Source organism: Corvus moneduloides, unplaced genomic scaffold (genome assembly GCF_009650955.1).
Source record: "Corvus moneduloides isolate bCorMon1 unplaced genomic scaffold, bCorMon1.pri scaffold_118_arrow_ctg1, whole genome shotgun sequence".
NCBI lineage: Eukaryota > Metazoa > Chordata > Aves > Passeriformes > Corvidae > Corvus > Corvus moneduloides.
The window spans coordinates 49,013-71,500 of NW_022436882.1; the positions used below are offsets into that span (position 1 = coordinate 49,013).

Genomic DNA, 22,488 nt, shown 5'->3' on the forward strand with positions numbered 1-22,488 from the left:
TAGGGAACAAAAGTCTCAGAAATGATGAACAAAGCTTGCTGAGAGCAGTCGAGAAACTGCTGAAACTGCAGCCAAGGAGAGACTGTGCATGCCTAGGGGAGAAAGGTGCAAAGAGAAAGTGCAAAGGGAGGAAGATTGTGGCAGCTGGGGGGTGATGGGGGTGGGAAGGAATTTTTATTACCTCCCCGAGTAGGAACCCATTTCCACTCCATCCCCCGGTCTCCTCCTATTGCCAGGTGGTGAGAGACCCGGGAGTGCTCTGACTGCTGGGGGGCTTCTCTCAGGGGTGGAAGGGTGAAACTCCACCAGTCTATTTCCCTTTCCCTTTCTCTAATGCTCCTTAGTCTTTCCACTTCCTCCTTAAGCTCGGCCACCAGGGAAAGGAGATCGTTCACTGCTCACACCTCAGGCAGACTCTTGGACAGCATCCCCCGGTGCTACTGCCAGGCTCAAACACTCCTCACAGGAAGGGGGCTGGACAGACGCGTCCTTCTGGGAGGGTTCTGTTTGCCTGGGTACACTTTTACTGGCTGGAGCTTTTGATCGTGTGAGGACCATTGCTGAAAAAACCCAACCAACCAAATCTCAGGACAAAAACTAACTCAAAACTCCACGGGCAGGAGAACACCCGCAGCCGTGCCCTCGGGACTGCCACGGCCCTGTTTGCCCGCTCCTGTTCCCCGCGTTCCCCAGAGCCCTTTTTGAATCCGAGCGCCGCTGGCCGGAGGAAACCCCGCCCTACTCGGGGGTGTCACCCCCTTTTCTCTGCCCACAGAGCTCCTGAGCCGCCGGCGGCCGCAGCCCCTCCCCGTGGCCTCGGGCCCGGCCGGGACCCCCCGCTCCGTCCCCGCGCTGATTTTGGGGGGGTCGTGTGTCCCCCCCAGCCCCGCTGTCACTCTGCCCCCACCCGGCTGCTCCCAGTGTTCCCAGTAAAGCTTCCCAGTTCGGCCCGGTGCCGTTTCTTGGGGGGCGGTGGGGAGGGACTTGGGGGTGGGGGCAGAAGCCGGGGATGGATCGGGAATGGGGACCCCCGTGTGTTCCCCCCGTGTCACCTCGCTCTGGGGGGGCCTTGGGAGGCAGCTGAACCCCACCCCGGCACCCAGCGAAGCCCAAAAGGCGCCGGGACCCCCCTGAGAGGAAGGAGCGGGAGAAGGGCGGAGAGGAGAAGGAGGCAGGATGAGGAAATAGGAGGCGTGGGACCCCTCCCAACTCAATTTGGGGGTCCCATTCCCCCTTTCCCTCAATTCAGACAGCTCCTGGCAGCTTTTTTCTGGGAGGAATCCCTGAGTTTTGGTGGGTTTGGGGTGTAGTTTTGGAGGTGGACAGCTCTGTCTGGCCTTCCCCTCCCTCTTGTGGCCTCTCAGCTGCCCCCAACACCCTGGGGGTGCTGGGATTTCCTTCCTGGGGACAAGGACCTTCATTCCCTTCCAGGAGCCCAATGCTGGCTGGGGGTCCAGCTCAGGGGGTCCTTGAGCACCTGCCCCAGAACCTCCGCCAGGGTCTCCCAGCGCAGCCGGAGCCGCTCGGCCTGGGGTCCCCAAAGCCCTCAGCAACCCCCAAATCCCTCCCAGGAACCCTCAACTCCCTCAAACCCAGCATCCCCCACATCCCCTGCAAGTTCCCCACATGTCACTGGCCCTGTCCTCACCCATGGCTGTGTCCCCACCACGTTTCCATCCATGTCATTGTCCCCCACGTCCCCATCCATGTCCCTGTGCCCCCATGTCCCCACGAACAGCCACATCCCCGTCCATGTCCGTGTGTCCCCATATTGCTCTCCATCTCTATGTCCCCACGACTGTGTCCTCCAATGTCCCCACCCACGTCTCAGTTCAATTTCTTTATTTTTACCCCACTTTCGGGTGCTTTTAGAGGATGAAGAGAAATTAAAAGCAAACCAAGGCCATAAGAAAAGGATTTCTGTGCCGGCTGAGGATCCACACGGGTGGGTGGGAGGGAAGACCCTTTTTTTGGAGGGGTTTCCACCCCACAGTCTCCAGAATCTTGGTTTTCGTCCCAGTAAATCACCATGTATCTGTGGAAGACGCCCTTGGGCCAGAGAAAATCGGAATCATGGAATCACTGAGGTTGGAAAAGACGTCCAGAATTCCTTGATGCCTCCAGAAGATAGGACTGAATGGAAAAGATTTTTGGGGGTCAATATTCAACAAATCCGCCCTCCCCAATGAATTCCTGATGTCCGTCTGTGTCCCCATGGATGTTCCTGCCCCTGGGTTCATCCAGGTACCCAGGGGAGCCAGGAAGATGTGGAGCCCCTCAGCCAGGTGTCTTCCCAACACGGATCACCCAGGAGCACGGATCAGCAGGGCTCAGCCCAACGCGGGTCACTGGGGATCATCCACGGGGGATGGAGCTGGAGCAGCGCACGAAGCTCTTCCCACACTCAGGGCACTCGCGGGGCTGCCCTTACCGATGGCTCCGGTGGTGTTTGGTCAAGGCAGAGCTGCTGGAGAAGCTCTTCCCACACTCGAGACACTCGTAGGGCCTCTCCCCGGTGTGGAGGCACCGGTGCCTGCTGAGGCTGGAGCTGTGCTTGAAGCCCATCCTGCAGTCGGGGCAGCGGAAGGGCCTCTCATCCGTGTGAAGGCGCCCATGTTTGAGGAGGAGGGAGCTGCTCTGAAACCTCTTCCCACACTCCCCACACTCATAAGTCCGATCCCCGGTGTGGACCCTCTGGTGTTTAATCAGGTGGGCGCTCTGGTTGAAGCCCTTCCCACATTCCAAGCAGCTGTAGGGCCATTTCCCAGTGTGGATCTTCTGGTGTTCCAGCAGCTGGGAGCTGTAGCTAAAGCCCTTCCCACACTTCCCACACTCCCCACACTCGTAGGGCCTCTCCCCAGTGTGGATCCTCTGGTGTGCCCTCAGGCGGGAGCTCCGGCTGAAGCTCTTCCCACACTCCTCACACTCGTAGGGTTTTTCCCCGGTGTGGATGCTCCAGTGTTTAATCAGCTGGCATTTGTAGCTGAAGCCTTTCCCACATTCCCAGCAGTTGTGGGGCCATTCCCCAGTGTGAGTGCTCTGGTGTTCGAGCAGCTTGGAGCTGTTTCTGAAGCTCTTCCCACATTCCAAGCACTTGTAGGGCTTTTCCCCAGTGTGGATCCTCTGGTGGGTCACCAGCTTAGAGCTCTTTCTAAAGCCCTTTCCACACTCATCACACTCGTAGGGCTTTTCCCCAGTGTGGATCCTCTGGTGTTCCCTCAGATAGGAGCTGGTCCTGAAGCTCTTCCCACACTCCCCACACTCATAAGGCCGCTCCCCAGTGTGGATCCTCTGGTGTTCCAGCAGCTGGCAGCCGGTCCTGAAGCCCTTCCCACATTCCCCACACTCATAGGGACATTCCCCAGTGTGGATCCTCTGGTGTATCCTCAGGTTGGAGCTCTGGCTGAAGCTCTTCCCACATTCCCCACACTCGTAGGGCTTTTCCCCAGTGTGGATCCTCTGGTGGTTGACCAGGTAGGAGCTGTCTCTGAAGCTCTTCCCACACTCCTCACACTCGTAGGGCCTCTCTCCGGTGTGGGTGCTCTGGTGTTTAATCAGGCTGGAGCTGATTCTGAAGCTCTTCCCACACTCCCCACACTCGTAGGGCCATTCCCCAGTGTGGATCCTCTGGTGACTGACCAGGTATGACTTGGAGCTGAAGCCCTTCCCACACTCCCCACACTTGTAGGGCCATTCCCCAGTGTGGATCCTCTTGTGGCTGACGAGGCTGGAGCTGGAGCTGAAGCTCTTCCCACACTCCCCACACTCGTAGGGCTTTTCCCCAGTGTGGATCCTCTGGTGCCGGCTCAGCTGGGAGTTGTTTCTGAAGCTCTTCCCACACTCCAAGCACTTGTGGGGCCAGTCTTCGGTGTGGATCCTCTGGTGTTTCCTCAGCTTGCAGATCCACCTGAAGCCCTTCCCACACTCCAAGCACTTGTGGGGCTGCTCCCCGCCCTGAGCCTTCTCCCCCACCTCTGAGCTCTGCCTGGATCTCCGGACGCCTTCCTGGCCCAGGGGGGCTCTTTCCTCCTTGGATCTCTCTGGGCTGCGTTTGCAGCCCCTCCTCGGGGGGGAACTCCGGGGCTTTTCCTCCTCCTCCATCCAGCCACGCCTTGGGAATGACAAATCCTGGGCTGGGGGGAAAAACAAGGGCTGAGTGCCTTGGGCTGCGGGTTCCTCCTGCCCAGGTCCATCTCTGGGAGTCTCCGGGGCTTTTATGTCCATAAAAACCCCAAACCATCACGATTCAGCCCAAAAACCCTCCCACCAGTTGCCCCTCTCTGATCTCTCCACTTTGGGGTCCTGGGACTCTCCTTTCCCTGGCCTCATCGGGGTCCCACGGCTCCTGGGCTTCCCCCTCTCCGCGGTCCCGCTCAGGGATGATCCGGGGGGTTTTGGGGCTCCCAGGGGTCCCTTCTCCCCTGGTTCTCTGCTCCGGGCTTCCAGCAATCCCAGGGGTCCTCCCTTATCCAGGCTCTCCCCCTCTCCGGGCTGCCAGGGGTCCCCCAGCTCCGGGATCGCCCCTCTCCCCTCACCCCATCCCGGGGCTCCCGGCGTTCCCCTCCACCGCTCTCCTGGGGGACCCCAAGACCGATGTCCCCCTCCCACCCAGGCACCGGCACGGAGCCCCCAAAATATCCCCCAAAGCGCCATTTGCGGCTCAGCTTTGGGGTCCCAAAGGATCCAAACATCGCCCCCGTGCCAAAATGAAACCCTGCCAGGGACCCACAAAGAGATTTGGGGCTCCATCCTGGAAGCTGCAAGCTCCAAACATCCCCCAAAGGAAAACGCTGCTTAGGGACCCCCCGAGGGATTTGGGGTGAGCTTCTGAGCGAAAAAAGGGCGGGAAATATGAGGGGGAAAAGGGGGGGAAATGTGAGGGGAGAAAAGGGCGGGAAACGTGAGGGGAAAAAGGGCGGGAAACGTGAGGGGAAAAAGAGCGGGAAACGTGAGGGGAAAAAGGGCGGGAAACGTGAGGGGAAAAGGGCGGGAAACGTGAGGGGAAAAAGGGCGGGAAACGTGAGGGGAAAAAGGGCGGGAACGTGAGGGGAAAAAGGTGCTCTGCAACCCAAGACACCACAACGCGCTGGGGCTGGTCCTGCACGTACCACAAACCTCCCCAAACACCCGCAAACACCCCAGCACACTGGGGCTGCTCCTTCAGGCATCCCAACCCCAAAAAAGGACCCGTTACAATCAATGGGGTGCCAAATAAAGAGTCTGGGGGGGCTGCCAGAAAGGGATCTATCATAGTCAACGGGGGCTGCAAAATAGTGACTTCAGGGGGCTGCCAAAGTGATTCAAATGGGGGCTGCCAGAAAGAGAGCTATTAAAGGCAATGCGGATGCCAAATAATAACCCCAAAAGGGATGCCAGAAATGGATCCAAACAAGGCAAACACGGCTGCCAAGTACTGATCCACCAAAAAAAACACCTGCCAGAAAGGGATCAATTCCAATCTACGGGCGCTGCCACATTGTCAGACACCAAAAACCTCGCTAAAAGCCCCATAACCCCTCCTCCAACCACTAAAATCGCCACTAACCCCCACACCCCCTTTAAGTCACCACCAAAAGGAACCCAGTTACACCTAAAAATCACCCCCAAAACCCCTCAATCCCCACAGAAACACCCCCACAACCTCCCAAGCCTCCCCCAAACCCCCTCCCCTAAACCCCCCGACCCGGGGGCCCGCCCAGCTCACCTCCGAGGGCTCCGGCCGCACCCTCACGACGCTGCTGCTGCTGCTGCTGAGCCAGAAGCCCCCCGAGAGCGGGGGCGCACCCCCAGAGCCGCCCCGGACGTGCCCTACCCCGAGGCCCTGCTGCTCACCCGCCCCTTCCTGCCCGAGCCTGAAAACGACGGCGACCCCAAGCTTTGGGGCAACCCCCGAGGGATTTGGGCCGAGCTCCCCCTCCCCGCTCACCTGCGGGATGCTCCCGGCGCCGCGGCGGACACAGCGGCCGCCGACCCCAAGCTTCCCCTGCTGCTTTTCCTCTTCCTGCTCCTCCTCTTCCTCTCTCGCTCCTCTTCCTCCCGCTCCTCCTCCCCCGCCTCCGCCTCCAGCCCGGCTCCTCCCGCTCCTCCTCCTTCCTAATCCCGCCTGCTTCTCCTCTTCTCTCCGCCCTTCTCCCGCTCCTTCCTCACCCCCCCTCCTCCTCCTCCTGCTCCTCCTCCATCCCTTCTCCTGCTCCCCCCGGGCCCAGCGCCCGCCCTTGGCCCCCCCCTTTCCCGACGCCGCCGCACCCCGCGGGAGGAGCCGGGATGGAGCCGGCCCAGGCCGGGCTGGGGCAGCGCTGGGCTCTGGGCGCCCCCCACGCGCCCCCTCCCCAAATTCCCCTGGCGGCTCAGGGGGGTCCCGGCGCCTTTTGGGCTTCGCTGGGTGCCGGGGTGGGGTTCAGCTGCCTCCCAAGGCCCCCCCAGAGCGGGGTGACACGGGGGGAACACACGGGGGTCCCCATTCCCGATCCATCCCCGGCTTCTGCCCCCACCCCCAAGCCCCTCCCCACCGCCCCCCAAATAAACGGCACCGGGCCGAACTGGGAAGCTTTATTGGGAACACTGGGAGCAGCCGGGCGGGGGCAGAGTGCCAGCGGGGCTGGGGGGGACACACGACCCCCCCAAAATCAGCGCGGGGACGGAGCGGGGGGTCCCGGCCGGGCCCGAGGCCACGGGGAGGGGCTGCGGCCGCCGCCGGCTCAGGAGCTCTGTGGGCAGAGCAAAGGGGGTGACACCGGGCTGGGGGCCCCGGGGGGAGCTCACACAGCTCCGGGGCAGGGGGGACGCCACCCCCGGGACCCCCCCTCACCTTCTTGCGCAGGTAGAAGCCGAGCCCCAGCGCCAGGAAGACGAAGCCCAACACGAAGCCCCCGATCCCCGTCAGCATCTTGCTGCGGGCGGCGTCCGGCGGCATCTCTGGGGGGTCCGCAGGGCTCAGCACCCCCCAAATCCTCTCACAGACGCCCCGAGACCCTCCCAGCACCCTCCCACTCGCCCCCAGCCCACCCAGCACCCCCTGAAACCTCCTCCCAACCCCTTCCCAGCCTCCCCAGCACCCACCAAAGCCCCTCCCGTCCCTCTCAGCATCCCACAGCCCCCTCCCACTTGCCCCCCACCGCCCCACGACCCCCAGACCTCTCCCAGTCCCTTCCCAGCCCCACCACGACTCCCCAAGAGCCCTCCCAGGCTCTTCCCAGCACAACCAACCTCATCCCAAGCCCCGCTTTCCCAGCCCCGATCTCCTTCCAGCCCCTCCAGGCTCACTCCAATCCCTCCCACTTACTCCCAGCACCCCCAAACTCCCTCCCAGCGCCCACCAGCACCCCCAAAACCCCATCCCACCCTCCCCAACATCCTTCAAGCCCCTTCCCAGCCCCTCCAGACCCCCGAGCCCCTCTCCCAGTTTAAACCAGGCTCTCTCACGCTCCCTCCCAGTTACTCCCAGCACAGCCCAATCCCCCTCCCAGCCCCCCCAGTGCCTCCCCCGCTCCCCCCGGCGCTGTGGGGCCGGGCCGTACCCCAGTGCAGGCTCAGGGGCTGCTCCAGGCTGACGTGCTCCACCTGGCAGGTGTAGCTGAGCCCGCGCTGGGGGGGAATTTCCAGCAGCACCAGCAGCTGGTAGGTCCAGTCCCCGTTGGGGACGATGTCGGTGGCCACCACGTGGCCCGAGAGCTCCTGCTGGCCCTGGAACCACCTCACCTGGATCTCGGCAGGGTAGAAATCCATCACGGAGCAGAGCAGGCGGCCGGGGCTGGGCTGGGAGCTCGAGGGCACCAGCGAGATGGACACGCTGGGGGGCACTGGGAGAGAGCGGGGATGCACTGGGATCAGCTGGGGGGCACTGGGAGAGACGGGGGAGGGCTGGGGTGCCATTGAGAGGGACTGGGAGGGACTGGGATTGTACTGGGAGGGACTGGGATGGCACCGGGAGGGACTAGGATGGCACCGGGATGTTTGTGGGAGGGACTGTGTTGACACTGGGAGGGACTGGGATGGAACTGGGAGGGACTGGGAGGGATTGGGATGGCACTGGGAACGATTGAGATGGTACTGGGAGGGACTGGAATGGCACTGGGGGGGCACTGGAAGAGATGGGGGAGGGCTGGTGTGGCATTGAGAGGGACTGGGAGGGATTGGGATGTCACTGGGAGGGACTGGGATATCACCCAGAGTGACTGTGATGGCACAAGGAGGGACTGGGATGTTACTGGGAGCGGCTCGGATGGAATTGGGAGAGACTGGGATGGTACTGGGAGAGATTGAGATGGTACTGGGAGAAACTGGGAGGGGCTGGGCTGGAACTGGGAAGGATTTAGATGGTACTGGGAGGGACTGGGATGTTACTGGGATGGACTGGGATGGCACTGGGATGCACAAGAGGCCCCGGGGATGGGCCCATGGAGGGGTCAGGGCTCTGCGGTGAATCCCGGGGAGGTTTTGAGGGGCTCCAGGGTCATTCCCGGGGCCGGGCCCGAGGGGACTCGCTCTGCCCCACGCTCTGCCCCACGCTCTGCCCCACGCTCACCTCGGCGCTCCACGAGGAACGGGGTGGACACCTCGTAGTTGTGCCGGCAGTACGTGTCCACTGCAGTCCGTCTGTCCTCCATCCATTGCGGGTCGCTGTTCGCGGCCTGGGCCTGCTTCTCCCCGTACGGGGTGAACCCCACGTAGTGCCCCACATCGCTGTCGAAGATCATGTACTGCAGCCGGTTGTAGAAGTACGTGTCCACGAACCTCACCCGCTCAGTGCCGTTAATGAAGTGACACTCAGCCGTCCCGAAAAACTGGAACACCGCTGTGTGTGCGGGACACGGGTCAGGGGTGCCCCCCCAGCACCCCCCGAGCTCCGGGGGCCCCCCCGGATCCCCGCCCCGCACCCCCTGTGCCCCACGGCCGCCGTGGGACCCTCCTGCCCGCGGCACCGCTGCCTCCTTCCCGCCCTCCTCCCCATTTCCCCTTTCCCGGCCCCTCCCCTCCCACCTCCGCCCGCTCCCCAGATCACTCTGCGGCTCCCGTTCCCCCTTTGCCCCATTTCCCACCCTTTGCCCGCTAATCCCCCAATCCCCTCCCCCCTCCCGCTCCGCTTCGGGGTCCCACCCTCCCCTTTTCCCCACTTTCCCCCCTCTCCCACCCCTTCCTCACCTTCCCCCAATCCTCAGCCCCTCCCGCTCTTCCTTTCGGGGGTCCCCTCCCCCTCCCCCTCCATTTAGGGCTCCCAAACCCCTTTTGTTCCCTCTTTTCCCCCTTTCCCACCGCGGCCCGCCCCAGCCCCGCTCACTCGAGAGCTTCTCGCCCGCAGCCGGGGGGGCTCCCAGCACCACCAGTGCCACCAGTACGGCCCCAGCTGCCGCCACTCGCCCCATGGCCAGCGCCGGGCAGGTGCCGCCAGCCCCAAAGCAGCCGCGCTGCACTGGGAGCTCCAGTCCGGACCAGTGCGGGGTCATCACAGACGCCACCTCTGATTGGTCGGGCGTGGTTTCGGGCGCACTGTGATTGGCTGGAGGTGTTTCGGACGCGCTCTGATTGGCCGAGCCCGATTGGGGCCCGTTTTCCAGAGGCTCTACCTGGCAACCGATGAGTCACCGCCCACGCGCGCTCTGATTGGCTGCAATTTCTTTAGGGGACTCTTTTTCCCAAGGCTCTACCCGGCAACCGATGACGACACAACAACGCCGCGCTCCCATTGGCTGAGCGCTTTTCGGGGTGCTGCGCCCCCACTCCCACTCCCCCCCACTTCGCCGCCGCTTTACTGGGAGCAGCACCGACCCTTCCCGGGCTCCCGGCATCCCGAGGCGCCATGGACGGAGCGCGGAGCGTCCCCTGGCTGCTGCTGCTGCTGCTGGCCCTGAGCCTGCCCGGCCTTTGGGGGGTCCAAGGTGGCCTTTGGGGGGTCCTGGAGCTGCGGGGTTGGGATTTGGGGTGCCCCGGACCCTTGGGAATGGAAGGACCGGGAAGGTAAGGAGGGTCCAAACCTCTTTTGGGGCATTTTTTGGGTGAAGGGCGTTGTCCCAACTTCCTCTTTTTTCAGGGTTTTCCCCACTTTTCTGCAATTTTTGAGATTGAGAGAACCCCAACTCCTCTTTTCCCATCATTTTAGGCCTCTGGGTTTTCCACAACCCCCCTGTTCCCAGGATTTTCAGGCGCGAGGAGTGCCCAAACCCCCCTGTACACAGAGATTTTGGGCTCTGTCTGTTCCCCAACCCCCTTGGCTCCTGGGATTCTCAGTGCTGGCAGTGCCCAAAATCCCCTTTTCCAGCACTTTCACCTCCTGGAGCTGCCCGGCCCCACATCTCCAGGGGCTCAGGTGCAGCACAGGGAGGGAATGTATTCCCAACCAAATCCCAGCAGCATAAGGAGAAGGCAAAGAAATCTCTCCACCACCTTCCCCCCACCCAGCTCTGGGGGCGCTGGGCACCCCTGAGGGGCCGTGGGCATCTGGGGGTGCTGGGGCTCCCCGCGTGGCCCTGAGGTGGCTGGGGGGGCTCTGGGCTGGGGGGTGACGGTGGCACTGCGGACACGGGGGATGGGGGGATCCCTTTCACTGCTCCCATCCCGTGTTTTCCCAATCCCACGGGATTTTGCTGCCTTCCAGGCGCACGAAGCGGCGCTGAGTGCGGGTGCTGAGCACCCCGCAGCGCCCGGTGCCGCTGGAGCATTTCCTGTTCTCCGGGAACAGCGCCCGGACGCGGCACCGGCTGTTCTAGCCGCTGGGCCCGGGCGGGGCCTTCAGCACGCAGGGGTGAGACCCAAACCTGCCCCAAAAACCTGCCCCAAACCTCACCTAAACCTGCCCAAAAACCTGCCCCAAACCTCACCTAAACTTGCCCCAAACCTCCCCTAAACCTGTCCCAAAAACCTGCCCCAAACCTCACCCAAACCTGCCCCAAAAACCGGCCCCAAACCTCACCCAAACCTGCCCCAAAAACCGGCCCCAAACCTCCCCTAAACCTGCCCCAAACCTCCCCTAAACCTGCCCCAAAAACCTGCCCCAAACCTTACCTACACCTGCCCCAAAAACGTGCCCCAAACCTCACCTGAACCTGCCCCAAACCTCAACTAAACCAGCCCCAAAAACTGCCCGAAACCTCACCCAAAACTGCTCTAAACTGGCCCCAAACCTGCCCCAAAAACCAGCCCTAAAAACCTGCCCCAAACCGTACCTAAACCTGCCCCCCAAAACCGTCCCCAAACCTCACCTAAACCTGCCCCAAAAGCCTGCCCCAAACCTCACCCAAAACTGCTCTAAACTGACCCAAAAGCTGCCCCAAAAACCAGCCCCAAACCGCACCCAGACTGCCCCAAACCTGCCCCATACCTGCCCCAGGTGCTGTTCGCCACCGAGACCTTCGCCATGGGGGTGAACATGCCGGCACGAACCGTCGGCTTCCACTGCATCGGCAACACGACGGGAACAGCTTCCGTGACCTCCTGCCCGGGGCGGGGCCGGGGGGGCTGTGGGGCAGCGTTCGGGGCCATGGTGCCGTGTCCTCCATGTCCCAGTGGGGTGGGAAAGAGGCGAAAACGGGAGGGAAAAAGGGCGGGAAACTAGAGAAGAAAAACAGGGGAAATATGGTTGAGAAAGAGTGGGAATGTGAGGGGAAAAGCATTGGGGAAAATGGAGGGACTGGAGTTGGAAATGTGAGGGGAAAAAGGGCGGGAAACGTGAGGGGAAAAAGGGCGGGAAACGTGAGGGGAAAAAGGGCCGGAAACGTGAGGGGAAAAGGGCAGGAAACGTGAGGGGGAAAAAGGGCGGGAAACGTGAGGGGGAAAAAAGGGCGGGAAACGTGAGGGGAAAAAGGGCGGGAAACGTGAGGGGAAAAAGGGCGGGAAACGTGAGGGGGAAAAAGGGCGGGAAACGTGAGGGGAAAAAAGGGGCGGGAAACGTGAGGGGAAAAAGGGCAGGAAAGCTGAGGGGGAAAAAGGGCGGGAAACGTGAGGGAAAAAAGGGCGGGAAACGTGAGCGGAAAAAGGTGCTCTGCACCCCAAGACACCACAACGCACTGGGGCTGGTCCTGCACGTACCACAAACCTCCCCAAACACCCGCAAACACCCCAGCACACTGGGGCTGCTCCTTCAGGTACCCCAACCCCAAAAAAGGACCCGTTACAATCAATGAGGTGCCAAATAAAGAGTCTGGGGGGGCTGCCAGAAAGGGATCTGTTATAGTCAACGGGGGCTGCAAAATAGTGACTTCAGGGGGCTGCCAAAGTGATTCAAATGGGGGCTGCCAGAAGGAGAGCTATTAAAGGCAATGCGGATGCCAAATAATAACCCCAAAAGGGATGCCAGAAATGGATCCAAACAAGGCAAACAGGCCTGCCAAGTACTGATCCCAAAAAAAAAGACCGGCCAGAAAGGGATCAATTCCAATCTATGGGCACTGCCACATTGTGAGACGCAAAAAACCACACCAAACCTCCATAATCCCTCCCCCAACCACTAAAATAGCCCCAAATGCCCACACCCCCTTTAAGTCACCACCAAAATAACCCAGTTACACCTAACTCCCCCCCCCCAAACCCCTCAACCCCCACATAAACACCCCCACAACCTCCCAAGCCTCCCCCAAACCCCCTCCCCTAAACCCCCCGACCCGGGCGCCCGCCCAGCTCACCTCCGAGGGCTCCGGCCGCACCCTCACGACGCTGCTGCTGCTGCTGCTGCTGCTGCTGCTGAGCCAGAAGCCCCCCGAGAGCGGGGGCGCACCCCCAGAGCCGCCCCGGACGTGCCCTACCCCGAGGCCCTGCTGCTCACCCGCCCCTTCCTGCCCGAGCCTGAAAACGACGGCGACCCCAAGCTTTGGGGCAACCCCCGAGGGATTTGGGCCGAGCTCCCCCTCCCCGCTCACCTGCGGGATGCTCCCGGCGCCGCGGCGGACACAGCGGCCGCCGACCCCAAGCTTCCCCTGCTGCTTTTCCTCTTCCTGCACCTCCTCTTCCTAATTCCGCCTGCTTCTCCTCTTCTCTCCGGCCCTTCTCCCGCTCCTTCTTCTCAGGGGGGTCCCGGCGCCTTTTGGGCTTCGCTGGGTGCCGGGGTGGGGTTCAGCTGCCTCCCAAGGCCCCCCCAGAGCGGGGTGACACGGGGGGAACACACGGGGGTCCCCATTCCCGATCCATCCCCGGCTTCTGCCCCCACCCCCAAGTCCTTCCCCACCGCCCCCCAAGAAACGGCACCGGGCCGAACTGGGAAGCTTTATTGGGAACAGATAAGAACCAGAACAGGTAATAAAAGTTCCTCCGACCCCCATCACCCCCCAGCTGCCACAATCTTCCTCCCTTTGCACTTTCTCTTTGCACCTTTCTCCCCTAGGCATGCACAGGCTCTCCTTGGCTGCAGTTCAGCAGTTTCTCGACTGCTCTCAGCAAGCTTTGTTCATCATTTCTGTGACGTTTGTTCCCCGTTTCTTGCCAAGTTACATTCTGTGCCTTAAGCTTGTGGCCAATATTTGCTAACTTTTACCCTGTATCTTATACTCGCACAGGTACAATGATTTGAACCCTTTCAAGTGGCACGGGCACACCAGACCCAGCCTGGGCACACGGAGGGAATTTTCTCCCAACCAAATCCCAGCAGCACAAGGAGAAGGCAAAGAAATCTCTCCACCACCTTCCCCCCACCCAGCGCGGATCACCCGGAACGGGGGTCACCAGGGCTCTGCCCCACGGGGGTCACTGGGGATCATCCAGCGCCGACCCTCCCACGGGGGATGGAGCTGGAGCAGCGCACGAAGCTCTTCCCGCACTCGGGGCACTCGCGGGGCTGCCCTTACCGATGGCTCTGGTGGTGTCGGGCCAAATGAGAGATCTGTGAGAAGCTCTTCCCGCAATCGGGACACTCGTAGGGCCTCTCCCCGGTGTGGAGGTGCCGGTGCCTGCTGAGGCTGGAGCTGTGCTTGAAGCCCATCCTGCAGTCGGGGCAGCGGAAGGGCCTCTCATTCCTGTGAACGCGCCCATGTTTGAGGAGGAGGGAGCTGCTCTGAAACCTCTTCCCACACTCCCCACACTCGTAGGGCCTCTCCCCAGTGTGGATCCTCTGGTGTGCCCTCAGGTCGGAGCTCCGGCTGAAGCCCTTCCCACACTCCCCACACTTGTAGCGCCGTTACCCGGTGTGGATCCTCCGGTGTTTAATCAGCTGGCATTTGTAGCTGAAGCCTTTCCCACATTCCCAGCAGTTGTGGGGCCATTCCCCAGTGTGAGTGCTCTGGTGTCCCAGCAGCTTGGAGCTGTCTCTGAAGCCCATCCCACATTCCAAGCACTTGTAGGGCTTTTCCCCAGTGTGGATCCTCTGGTGGGTGACCCAGGTAGATCTCAGTCTGAAGCTCTTCCCACACTCGCTGCACTTGTAGGGCTTTTCCCCAGTGTGGATCCTCTGGTGCTGCATCAGACAGGAGTTGGTCCTGAAGCTCTTCCCACACTCCCCACACTCGTAGGGCTTTTCCCCGGTGTGGATCCTCTGGTGTACCCTCAGGTAGGAGCTCTGCCCAAAGGACATCCCACACTCCCCACACTCGTAGGGCCTCTCTCCAGTGTGGATCCTCTGGTGTTCAGTCAGGCTGGAGCTGTCTCTGAAGCTCTTCCCACATTCCCCACACTCGTAGGGCCTCTCTCCGGTGTGGATGCTCTGGTGTTTAATCAAGCTGGAGCTGATTCTGAAGCTCTTCCCACACTCCCCACACTCGAAGGGCTTTTCCCCAGTGTGGATCCTCTGGTGGCTGACCAGGTGGGAGCTCTGGCTGAAGCCCGTCCCACACTCCCCACACTTGTAGGGCCATTCCCCGGTGTGGATCCTCTTGTGGCTGACGAGGTTGGAGCTGGAGCTGAAGCTCTTCCCACACTCCCCACACTTGTAGGGCTTTTCCCCAGTGTGGATCCTCTGGTGTTTAATCAGCAGGGAGCTGGAGCTGAAGCTCTTCCCACACTCCCCACACTTGTAGGGCCATTCCCCAGTGTGGATCCTCTGGTGGATGACCAGGTTGGAGCTGGAGCTGAAGCTCTTCCCACACTCCCCACACTCGTAGGGCTTTTCCCCAGTGTGCATCCTCTGATGCTGGCTCAGCTGGGAGTTATTTCCGAACCTCTTCCCACACTCCAAGCACTTGTGGGGCCAGTCTTCGGTGTGGATCCTCTGGTGTTTCCTCAGCTTGCAGATCCACCTGAAGCCCTTCCCACACTCCAAGCACTTGTGGGGCTGCTCCCCGCCCTGAGCCTTCTCCCCCACCTCTGAGCTCTGCCTGGATCTCCGGACGCCTTCCTGGCCCAGGGGGGCTCTTTCCTCCTTGGATCTCTCTGGGCTGCGTTTGCAGCCCCTCCTCGGGGGGGAACTCCGGGGCTTTTCCTCCTCCTCCATCCGGCCACGCCTTGGGAATGACAAATCCTGGGCTGGGGGGAAAAACAAGGGCTGAGTGCCTTGGGCTGCGGGTTCCTCCTGACCAGGTCCATCTCTGGGAGTCTCCGGGGCTTTTATGTCCATGAAAACCCCAAACCACCACGATTCAGCCCAAAAACCCTCCCACAAACCCCAAACCACCACGATTCAGCCCAAAAACCCTCCCACCAGTTGCCCCTCTCTGATCTCTCCACTTTGCGGTCCTGGGACTCTCCTTTCCCTGGCCTCATCGGGGTCCCACGGCTCCTGGGCTTCCCCCCCTCCATGGTCCCACTCAGGGATGATCCGGGGGGTTTTGGGGCTCCCAGGGGTCCCTTCTCCCCTGGTTCTCTGCTCCGGGCTTCCAGCAATCCCAGGGGTCCCCCCTTATCCAGGCTCTCCCCCTCTCCGGGCTGCCGGGGGTCCCCCAGCTCCGGGATCGCCCCTCTCCCCTCACCCCATCCCGGGGCTCCCGGCGTTCCCCTCCACCGCTCTCCTGGGGGACCCCAAGACCGATGTCCCCCTCCCACCCCGGCACCGGCACGGAGCCCCCAAAATATCCCCCAAAGCGCCATTTGCAGCTCAGCTTTGGGGTCCCAAAGGATCCAAACATCGCCCCCGTGCCAAAATGAAACCCTGCCAGGGACCCACAAAGAGATTTGGGGCTCCATTCTGGAAGCTGCGAGCTCCAAACACCCCCCAAAGGAAAACGCTGCTTGGGGACCCCCCGAGGGATTTGGGGTGAGCTTCTGAGGGAAAAAAGGGTGGGAAACGTGAGGGGGAGAAAAGGCGGGAAATGTGAGGGGAAAAAAGGGCGGGAAACGAGAGGGGAAAAAGGGCGGGAAATGTGAGGGGAAAAAGGGCGGGAAACGTGAGGGGAGAAAAGGGCGGGAAACGTGAGGGGAAAAAGGTGCTCTGCACCCCAAGACACCACAACGCGCTGGGGCTGGTCCTGCACGTACCACAAACCTCCCCAAACACCCGCAAACACCCCAGCACACTGGGGCTGCTCCTTCAGGTACCCCAACCCCAAAAAAGGACCCGTTACAATCAATGGGGTGCCAAATAAAGAGTCTGGGGGGGCTGCCAGAAAGGGAGCTATCATAGTCAACGGGGGCTGCAAAATAGTGACTTCAGGAGGCTGCCAAAAAGAGAGCTTTTCAAATCAAAGGGGGCTGCCAAATATTGATTCCAAATGGGGGCTGCCAGAAAGAGAGCTATTAAAGGCAATGCGGATGCCAAATAAGAACCCCAATAGGGATGCCAGAAATGGACCCAAACAAGGCAAACACGGCTGCCAAGTACTGATCCACCAAAAAAAACACCTCCCAGAAAGGGATCAATTCCAATCTACGGGCGCTGCCACATTGTCAGACACCAAAAACCTCGCTAAAAGCCCCATAACCCCTCCTCCAACCACTAAAATCGCCACTTATCCCCACACCCCCTTTAAGTCACCACCAAAAGGAACCCAGTTACACCTAAAAATCACCCCCAAAACCCCTCAACCCCCACAGAAACACCCCCACAACCTCCCAAGCCTCCCCCAAACCCCCTCCCCTAAACCCCCCGACCCGGGGGCCCGCCCAGCTCACCTCCGAGGGCTCCGGCCGCACCCTCACGACGCTGCTGCTGCTGCTGCTGCTGAGCCAGAAGCCCCCCGAGAGCGGGGGCGCACCCCCAGAGCCGCCCCGGACGTGCCCTACCCCGAGGCCCTGCTGCTCACCCGCCCCTTCCTGCCCGAGCCTGAAAACGACGGCGACCCCAAGCTTTGGGGCAACCCCCGAGGGATTTGGGCCGAGCTCCCCCTCCCCGCTCACCTGCGGGATGCTCCCGGCGCCGCGGCGGACACAGCGGCCGCCGACCCCAAGCTTCCCCTGCTGCTTTTCCTCTTCCTGCTCCTCCTCTTCCTCTCTCGCTCCTCTTCCTCCCGCTCCTCCTCCCCCGCCTCCGCCTCCAGCCCGGCTCCTCCCGCTCCTCCTCCTTCCTAATCCCGCCTGCTTCTCCTCTTCTCTCCGCCCTTCTCCCGCTCCTTCCTCACCCCCCCTCCTCCTCCTCCTGCTCCTCCTCCATCCCTTCTCCTGCTCCCCCCGGGCCCAGCGCCCGCCCTTGGCCCCCCCTTTTCCCGACGCCGCCGCACCCCGCGGGAGGAGCCGGGATGGAGCCGGCCCAGGCCGGGCTGGGGCAGCGCTGGGCTCTGGGCGCCCCCCACGCGCCCCCTCCCCAAATTCCCCTGGCGGCTCAGGGGGGTCCCGGCGCCTTTTGGGCTTCGCTGGGTGCCGGGGTGGGGTTCAGCTGCCTCCCAAGGCCCCCCCAGAGCGGGGTGACACGGGGGGAACACACGGGGGTCCCCATTCCCGATCCATCCCCGGCTTCTGCCCCCACCCCCAAGCCCCTCCCCACCGCCCCCCAAATAAACGGCACCGGGCCGAACTGGGAAGCTTTATTGGGAACACTGGGAGCAGCCGGGCGGGGGCAGAGTGCCAGCGGGGCTGGGGGGGACACACGACCCCCCCAAAATCAGCGCGGGGACGGAGCGGGGGGTCCCGGCCGGGCCCGAGGCCACGGGGAGGGGCTGCGGCCGCCGCCGGCTCAGGAGCTCTGTGGGCAGAGCAAAGGGGGTGACACCGGGCTGGGGGCCCCGGGGGGAGCTCACACAGCTCCGGGGCAGGGGGGACGCCACCCCCGGGACCCCCCCTCACCTTCTTGCGCAGGTAGAAGCCGAGCCCCAGCGCCAGGAAGACGAAGCCCAACACGAAGCCCCCGATCCCCGTCAGCATCTTGCTGCGGGCGGCGTCCGGCGGCATCTCTGGGGGGTCCGCAGGGCTCAGCACCCCCCAAATCCTCTCACAGACGCCCCGAGACCCTCCCAGCACCCTCCCACTCGCCCCCAGCCCACCCAGCACCCCCTGAAACCTCCTCCCAACCCCTTCCCAGCCTCCCCAGCACCCACCAAAGCCCCTCCCGTCCCTCTCAGCATCCCACAGCCCCCTCCCACTTGCCCCCCACCGCCCCACGACCCCCAGACCTCTCCCAGTCCCTTCCCAGCCCCACCACGACTCCCCAAGAGCCCTCCCAGGCTCTTCCCAGCACAACCAACCTCATCCCAAGCCCCGCTTTCCCAGCCCCGATCTCCTTCCAGCCCCTCCAGGCTCACTCCAATCCCTCCCACTTACTCCCAGCACCCCCAAACTCCCTCCCAGCGCCCACCAGCACCCCCAAAACCCCATCCCACCCTCCCCAACATCCTTCAAGCCCCTTCCCAGCCCCTCCAGACCCCCGAGCCCCTCTCCCAGTTTAAACCAGGCTCTCTCACGCTCCCTCCCAGTTACTCCCAGCACAGCCCAATCCCCCTCCCAGCCCCCCCAGTGCCTCCCCCGCTCCCCCCGGCGCTGTGGGGCCGGGCCGTACCCCAGTGCAGGCTCAGGGGCTGCTCCAGGCTGACGTGCTCCACCTGGCAGGTGTAGCTGAGCCCGCGCTGGGGGGGAATTTCCAGCAGCACCAGCAGCTGGTAGGTCCAGTCCCCGTTGGGGACGATGTCGGTGGCCACCACGTGGCCCGAGAGCTCCTGCTGGCCCTGGAACCACCTCACCTGGATCTCGGCAGGGTAGAAATCCATCACGGAGCAGAGCAGGCGGCCGGGGCTGGGCTGGGAGCTCGAGGGCACCAGCGAGATGGACACGCTGGGGGGCACTGGGAGAGAGCGGGGATGCACTGGGATCAGCTGGGGGGCACTGGGAGAGACGGGGGAGGGCTGGTGTGGCATTGGGAGGGACTGGGAGGGACTGGGATTGTACTGGGAGGGACTGGGATGGCACCGGGATGTTTGTGGGAGGGACTGTGTTGACACTGGGAGGGACTGGGATGGAACTGGGAGGGACTGGGAGGGATTGGGATGGCACTGGGAACGATTGAGATGGTACTGGGAGGGACTGGAATGGCACTGGGGGGGCACTGGAAGAGACGGGGTAGGGCTGGTGTGGCATTGAGAGGGACTGGGAGGGACTGGGATGTCACTGGGAGGGACTGGGATATCACCCAGAGTGACTGTGATGGCACAAGGAGGGACTGGGATGTTACTGGGAGCGGCTCGGATGGAATTGGGAGAGACTGGGATGGTACTGGGAGAGATTGAGATGGTACTGGGAGAAACTGGGAGGGACTGGGATGGCACCGGGAGGGACTGGGATGGCATAGGGAAGGATTGAGATGGCACTGGGAGGAACTGGGATGGGACTGGGATGTTAGTGGGGGGGACTGGGATGTCACTGGGAAGGATTGAGATGGTACTGGGAGGGACTGGGATGGGACTGGGATGGACTGGGATGGAACTGGGAGGGATTGGGATGGCAGGGGCATGTTAGTGGGAGGGACTGCGTTGTCACTGGGAAGGACTGGGATGTTACTGAGAGGGACTGCGTTGACACTGGGAAGGACTGGGATGCCACCGGGAAGGGCTACAATGGAACTGGGAGGGGCTGGCATGGTACTGGGAGGGACTGGCATGGCACCAGGAGGGATGAGGATGGAACTGGGAGCGACTGGGGTGTCACTGGGACGGACTGGGATGGCGCTGGGAGGGACTGGGATGGCGCCGGGATGTTACCGGGAGGGACTGTGTTGACATTCGGAGGGACTGGGATGTCACTGGGAGGGATAACGATAGCACTGGGAGAGACTGGGATGGCAGTGGGATGTTACTGGAGGGACTGTGTTGACACTGGGATGTTACTGGGAGGGACTGTTTTGACACAGGGAGGGACTGGGATGTCACCGGGAGGGGCTACAATGGAACTGGGAGGGGCTGGCATGGCACCAGGAGGGATGAGGATGGAACTGGGAGGGACTGGGGTATCACTGGGAGGGACTGGGATGTCACCGGCAGGGACTGGGATGGTACTGGGAGGGGCTAGGATGGAACTGGGAAGGACTGAGATGGTACTGGGATGGACTGGGAGGAACTGGGATGCACAAGAGGCCCCGGGGATGGGCCCAAGGAGGGCTCAGGGCTCTGCGGTGATTCCCGGGGAGGTTTTGAGGGGCTCCAGGGTCATTCCCGGGGCCGGGCCCGAGGGGACTCGCTCTGCCCCACGCTCTGCCCCACGCTCTGCCCCACGCTCTGCCCCACGCTCACCTCGGCGCTCCACTGTGAACGGGGTGGACACCTTGTAGTTGTGCCGGCAAACCGTGTCCACCTCAGCCCGTCTTTGCTCCATGAAATCCGGGTTGCTGTTCCAGGCCCTGGCAACCTTCTCCCCAAAGGGGGTGAACCCCACGTGGTGCCCCACATCGCTGTCGTACATCACGTACTGCAGCCGGTTGTAGAAGTTCCTCACCACCAACCTCACCCGCTCCGTGCCGTTAACGTAGTAACACTCAGCCTTAAACATCTCCTGGAGCACCGCTGTGTGTGCGGGACACGGGTCAGGGGTGCCCCCCCAGCACCCCCCGAGCTCCGGGGGCCCCCCCGGATCCCCGCCCCGCACCCCCTGTGCCCCACGGCCGCCGTGGGACCCTCCTGCCCGCGGCACCGCTGCCTCCTTCCCGCCCTCCTCCCCATTTCCCCTTTCCCGGCCCCTCCCCTCCCACCTCCGCCCGCTCCCCAGATCACTCTGCGGCTCCCGTTCCCCCTTTGCCCCATTTCCCACCCTTTGCCCGCTAATCCCCCAATCCCCTCCCCCCTCCCGCTCCGCTTCGGGGTCCCACCCTCCCCTTTTCCCCACTTTCCCCCCTCTCCCACCCCTTCCTCACCTTCCCCCAATCCTCAGCCCCTCCCGCTCTTCCTTTCGGGGGTCCCCTCCCCCTCCCCCTCCATTTAGGGCTCCCAAACCCCTTTTGTTCCCTCTTTTCCCCCTTTCCCACCGCGGCCCGCCCCAGCCCCGCTCACTCGAGAGCTTCTCGCCCGCAGCCGGGGGGGCTCCCAGCACCACCAGTGCCACCAGTACGGCCCCAGCTGCCGCCACTCGCCCCATGGCCAGCGCCGGGCAGGTGCCGCCAGCCCCAAAGCAGCCGCGCTGCACTGGGAGCTCCAGTCCGGACCAGTGCGGGGTCATCACAGACGCCACCTCTGATTGGTCGGGCGTGGTTTCGGGCGCACTGTGATTGGCTGGAGGTGTTTCGGACGCGCTCTGATTGGCCGAGCCCGATTGGGGCCCGTTTTCCAGAGGCTCTACCTGGCAACCGATGAGTCACCGCCCACGCGCGCTCTGATTGGCTGCAATTTCTTTAGGGGACTCTTTTTCCCAAGGCTCTACCCGGCAACCGATGACGACACAACAACGCCGCGCTCCCATTGGCTGAGCGCTTTTCGGGGTGCTGCGCCCCCACTCCCACTCCCCCCCACTTCGCCGCCGCTTTACTGGGAGCAGCACCGACCCTTCCCGGGCTCCCGGCATCCCGAGGCGCCATGGACGGAGCGCGGAGCGTCCCCTGGCTGCTGCTGCTGCTGCTGGCCCTGAGCCTGCCCGGCCTTTGGGGGGTCCAAGGTGGCCTTTGGGGGGTCCTGGAGCTGCGGGGTTGGGATTTGGGGTGCCCCGGACCCTTGGGAATGGGAGGACCGGGAGGATAAAGAGGGTCCAAACCTCTTTTGGGGCATTTTTTGGGTGAAGGGCGTTGTCCCAACTTCCTCTTTTTTCAGGGTTTTCCCCACTTTTCTGCGATTTTTGAGATTGAGAGAACCCCAACTCCTCTTTTCCCATCATTTTAGGCCTCTGGGTTTTCCACAACCCCCCTGTTCCCAGGATTTTCAGGCGCGAGGAGTGCCCAAACCCCCCTGTACACAGAGATTTTGGGCTCTGTCTGTTCCCCAACCCCCTTGGCTCCTGGGATTCTCAGTGCTGGCAGTGCCCAAAATCCCCTTTTCCAGCACTTTCACCTCCTGGAGCTGCCCGGCCCCACATCTCCAGGGGCTCAGGTGCAGCACAGGGAGGGAATGTATTCCCAACCAAATCCCAGCAGCATAAGGAGAAGGCAAAGAAATCTCTCCACCACCTTCCCCCCACCCAGCTCTGGGGGCGCTGGGCACCCCTGAGGGGCCGTGGGCATCTGGGGGTGCTGGGGCTCCCCGCGTGGCCCTGACGTGGCTGGGGGGGCTCTGGGCTGGGGGGTGACGGTGGCACTGCGGA

General features: G+C 62.7%; 4 protein-coding genes and 1 pseudogene across 6 annotated transcripts in view; 2 read left to right on the plus strand and 3 right to left on the minus strand.

The window, feature by feature from the left end:
- Positions 1-1,149, plus strand: part of LOC116438805 — a 32,768-nt pseudogene extending 31,619 nt beyond the window's left edge.
- The window catches only part of LOC116438803 (nascent polypeptide-associated complex subunit alpha, muscle-specific form-like), a 29,404-nt gene extending 27,892 nt beyond the window's left edge, over positions 1-1,512 (plus strand). Inside the window, exon 12 of one of the 3 annotated variants that reach the window (XM_032097805.1) lies at positions 1,432-1,512. In XM_032097805.1, the coding sequence (XP_031953696.1) occupies positions 1,432-1,473 (42 nt within the window). In that variant the 3' untranslated portion in view covers positions 1,474-1,512. Of the gene's footprint in view, positions 1-775; positions 879-1,431 lie in introns of those variants that run through there. The other 2 variants (XM_032097806.1, XM_032097812.1) reach the window with 2 other exon arrangements.
- A 313-nt stretch (positions 1,513-1,825) lies between these two features.
- On the minus strand, positions 1,826-4,691 carry LOC116438816 (zinc finger protein 135-like). Its single transcript, XM_032097816.1, is given in 3 exon segments — positions 1,826-3,264; positions 3,433-3,747; positions 4,536-4,691. Coding segments are annotated over 3 exon segments (1,380 nt in total). The 3' UTR covers positions 1,826-2,355.
- A 1,843-nt stretch (positions 4,692-6,534) lies between these two features.
- Positions 6,535-22,488, minus strand: part of LOC116438802 — a 42,424-nt gene continuing 26,470 nt past the window's right edge. The window contains 12 exon segments of the mRNA XM_032097804.1: positions 6,535-6,738; positions 6,809-6,915; positions 7,518-7,799; positions 8,525-8,794; positions 9,278-9,563; positions 11,315-11,544; positions 12,849-13,022; positions 18,067-18,173; positions 18,776-19,010; positions 19,013-19,057; positions 20,499-20,768; positions 21,252-21,537. Coding sequence (XP_031953695.1) covers positions 6,550-6,738; positions 6,809-6,915; positions 7,518-7,799; positions 8,525-8,794; positions 9,278-9,563; positions 11,315-11,544; positions 12,849-13,022; positions 18,067-18,173; positions 18,776-19,010; positions 19,013-19,057; positions 20,499-20,768; positions 21,252-21,537 — 2,481 coding nt within the window. The 3' untranslated portion in view covers positions 6,535-6,549.
- Positions 13,379-15,137, minus strand: LOC116438806 (zinc finger protein 665-like). Its single transcript, XM_032097813.1, is given in 1 exon segment — positions 13,379-15,137. A coding segment is annotated over 1 exon segment (1,272 nt). The 5' UTR covers positions 15,038-15,137; the 3' UTR covers positions 13,379-13,765.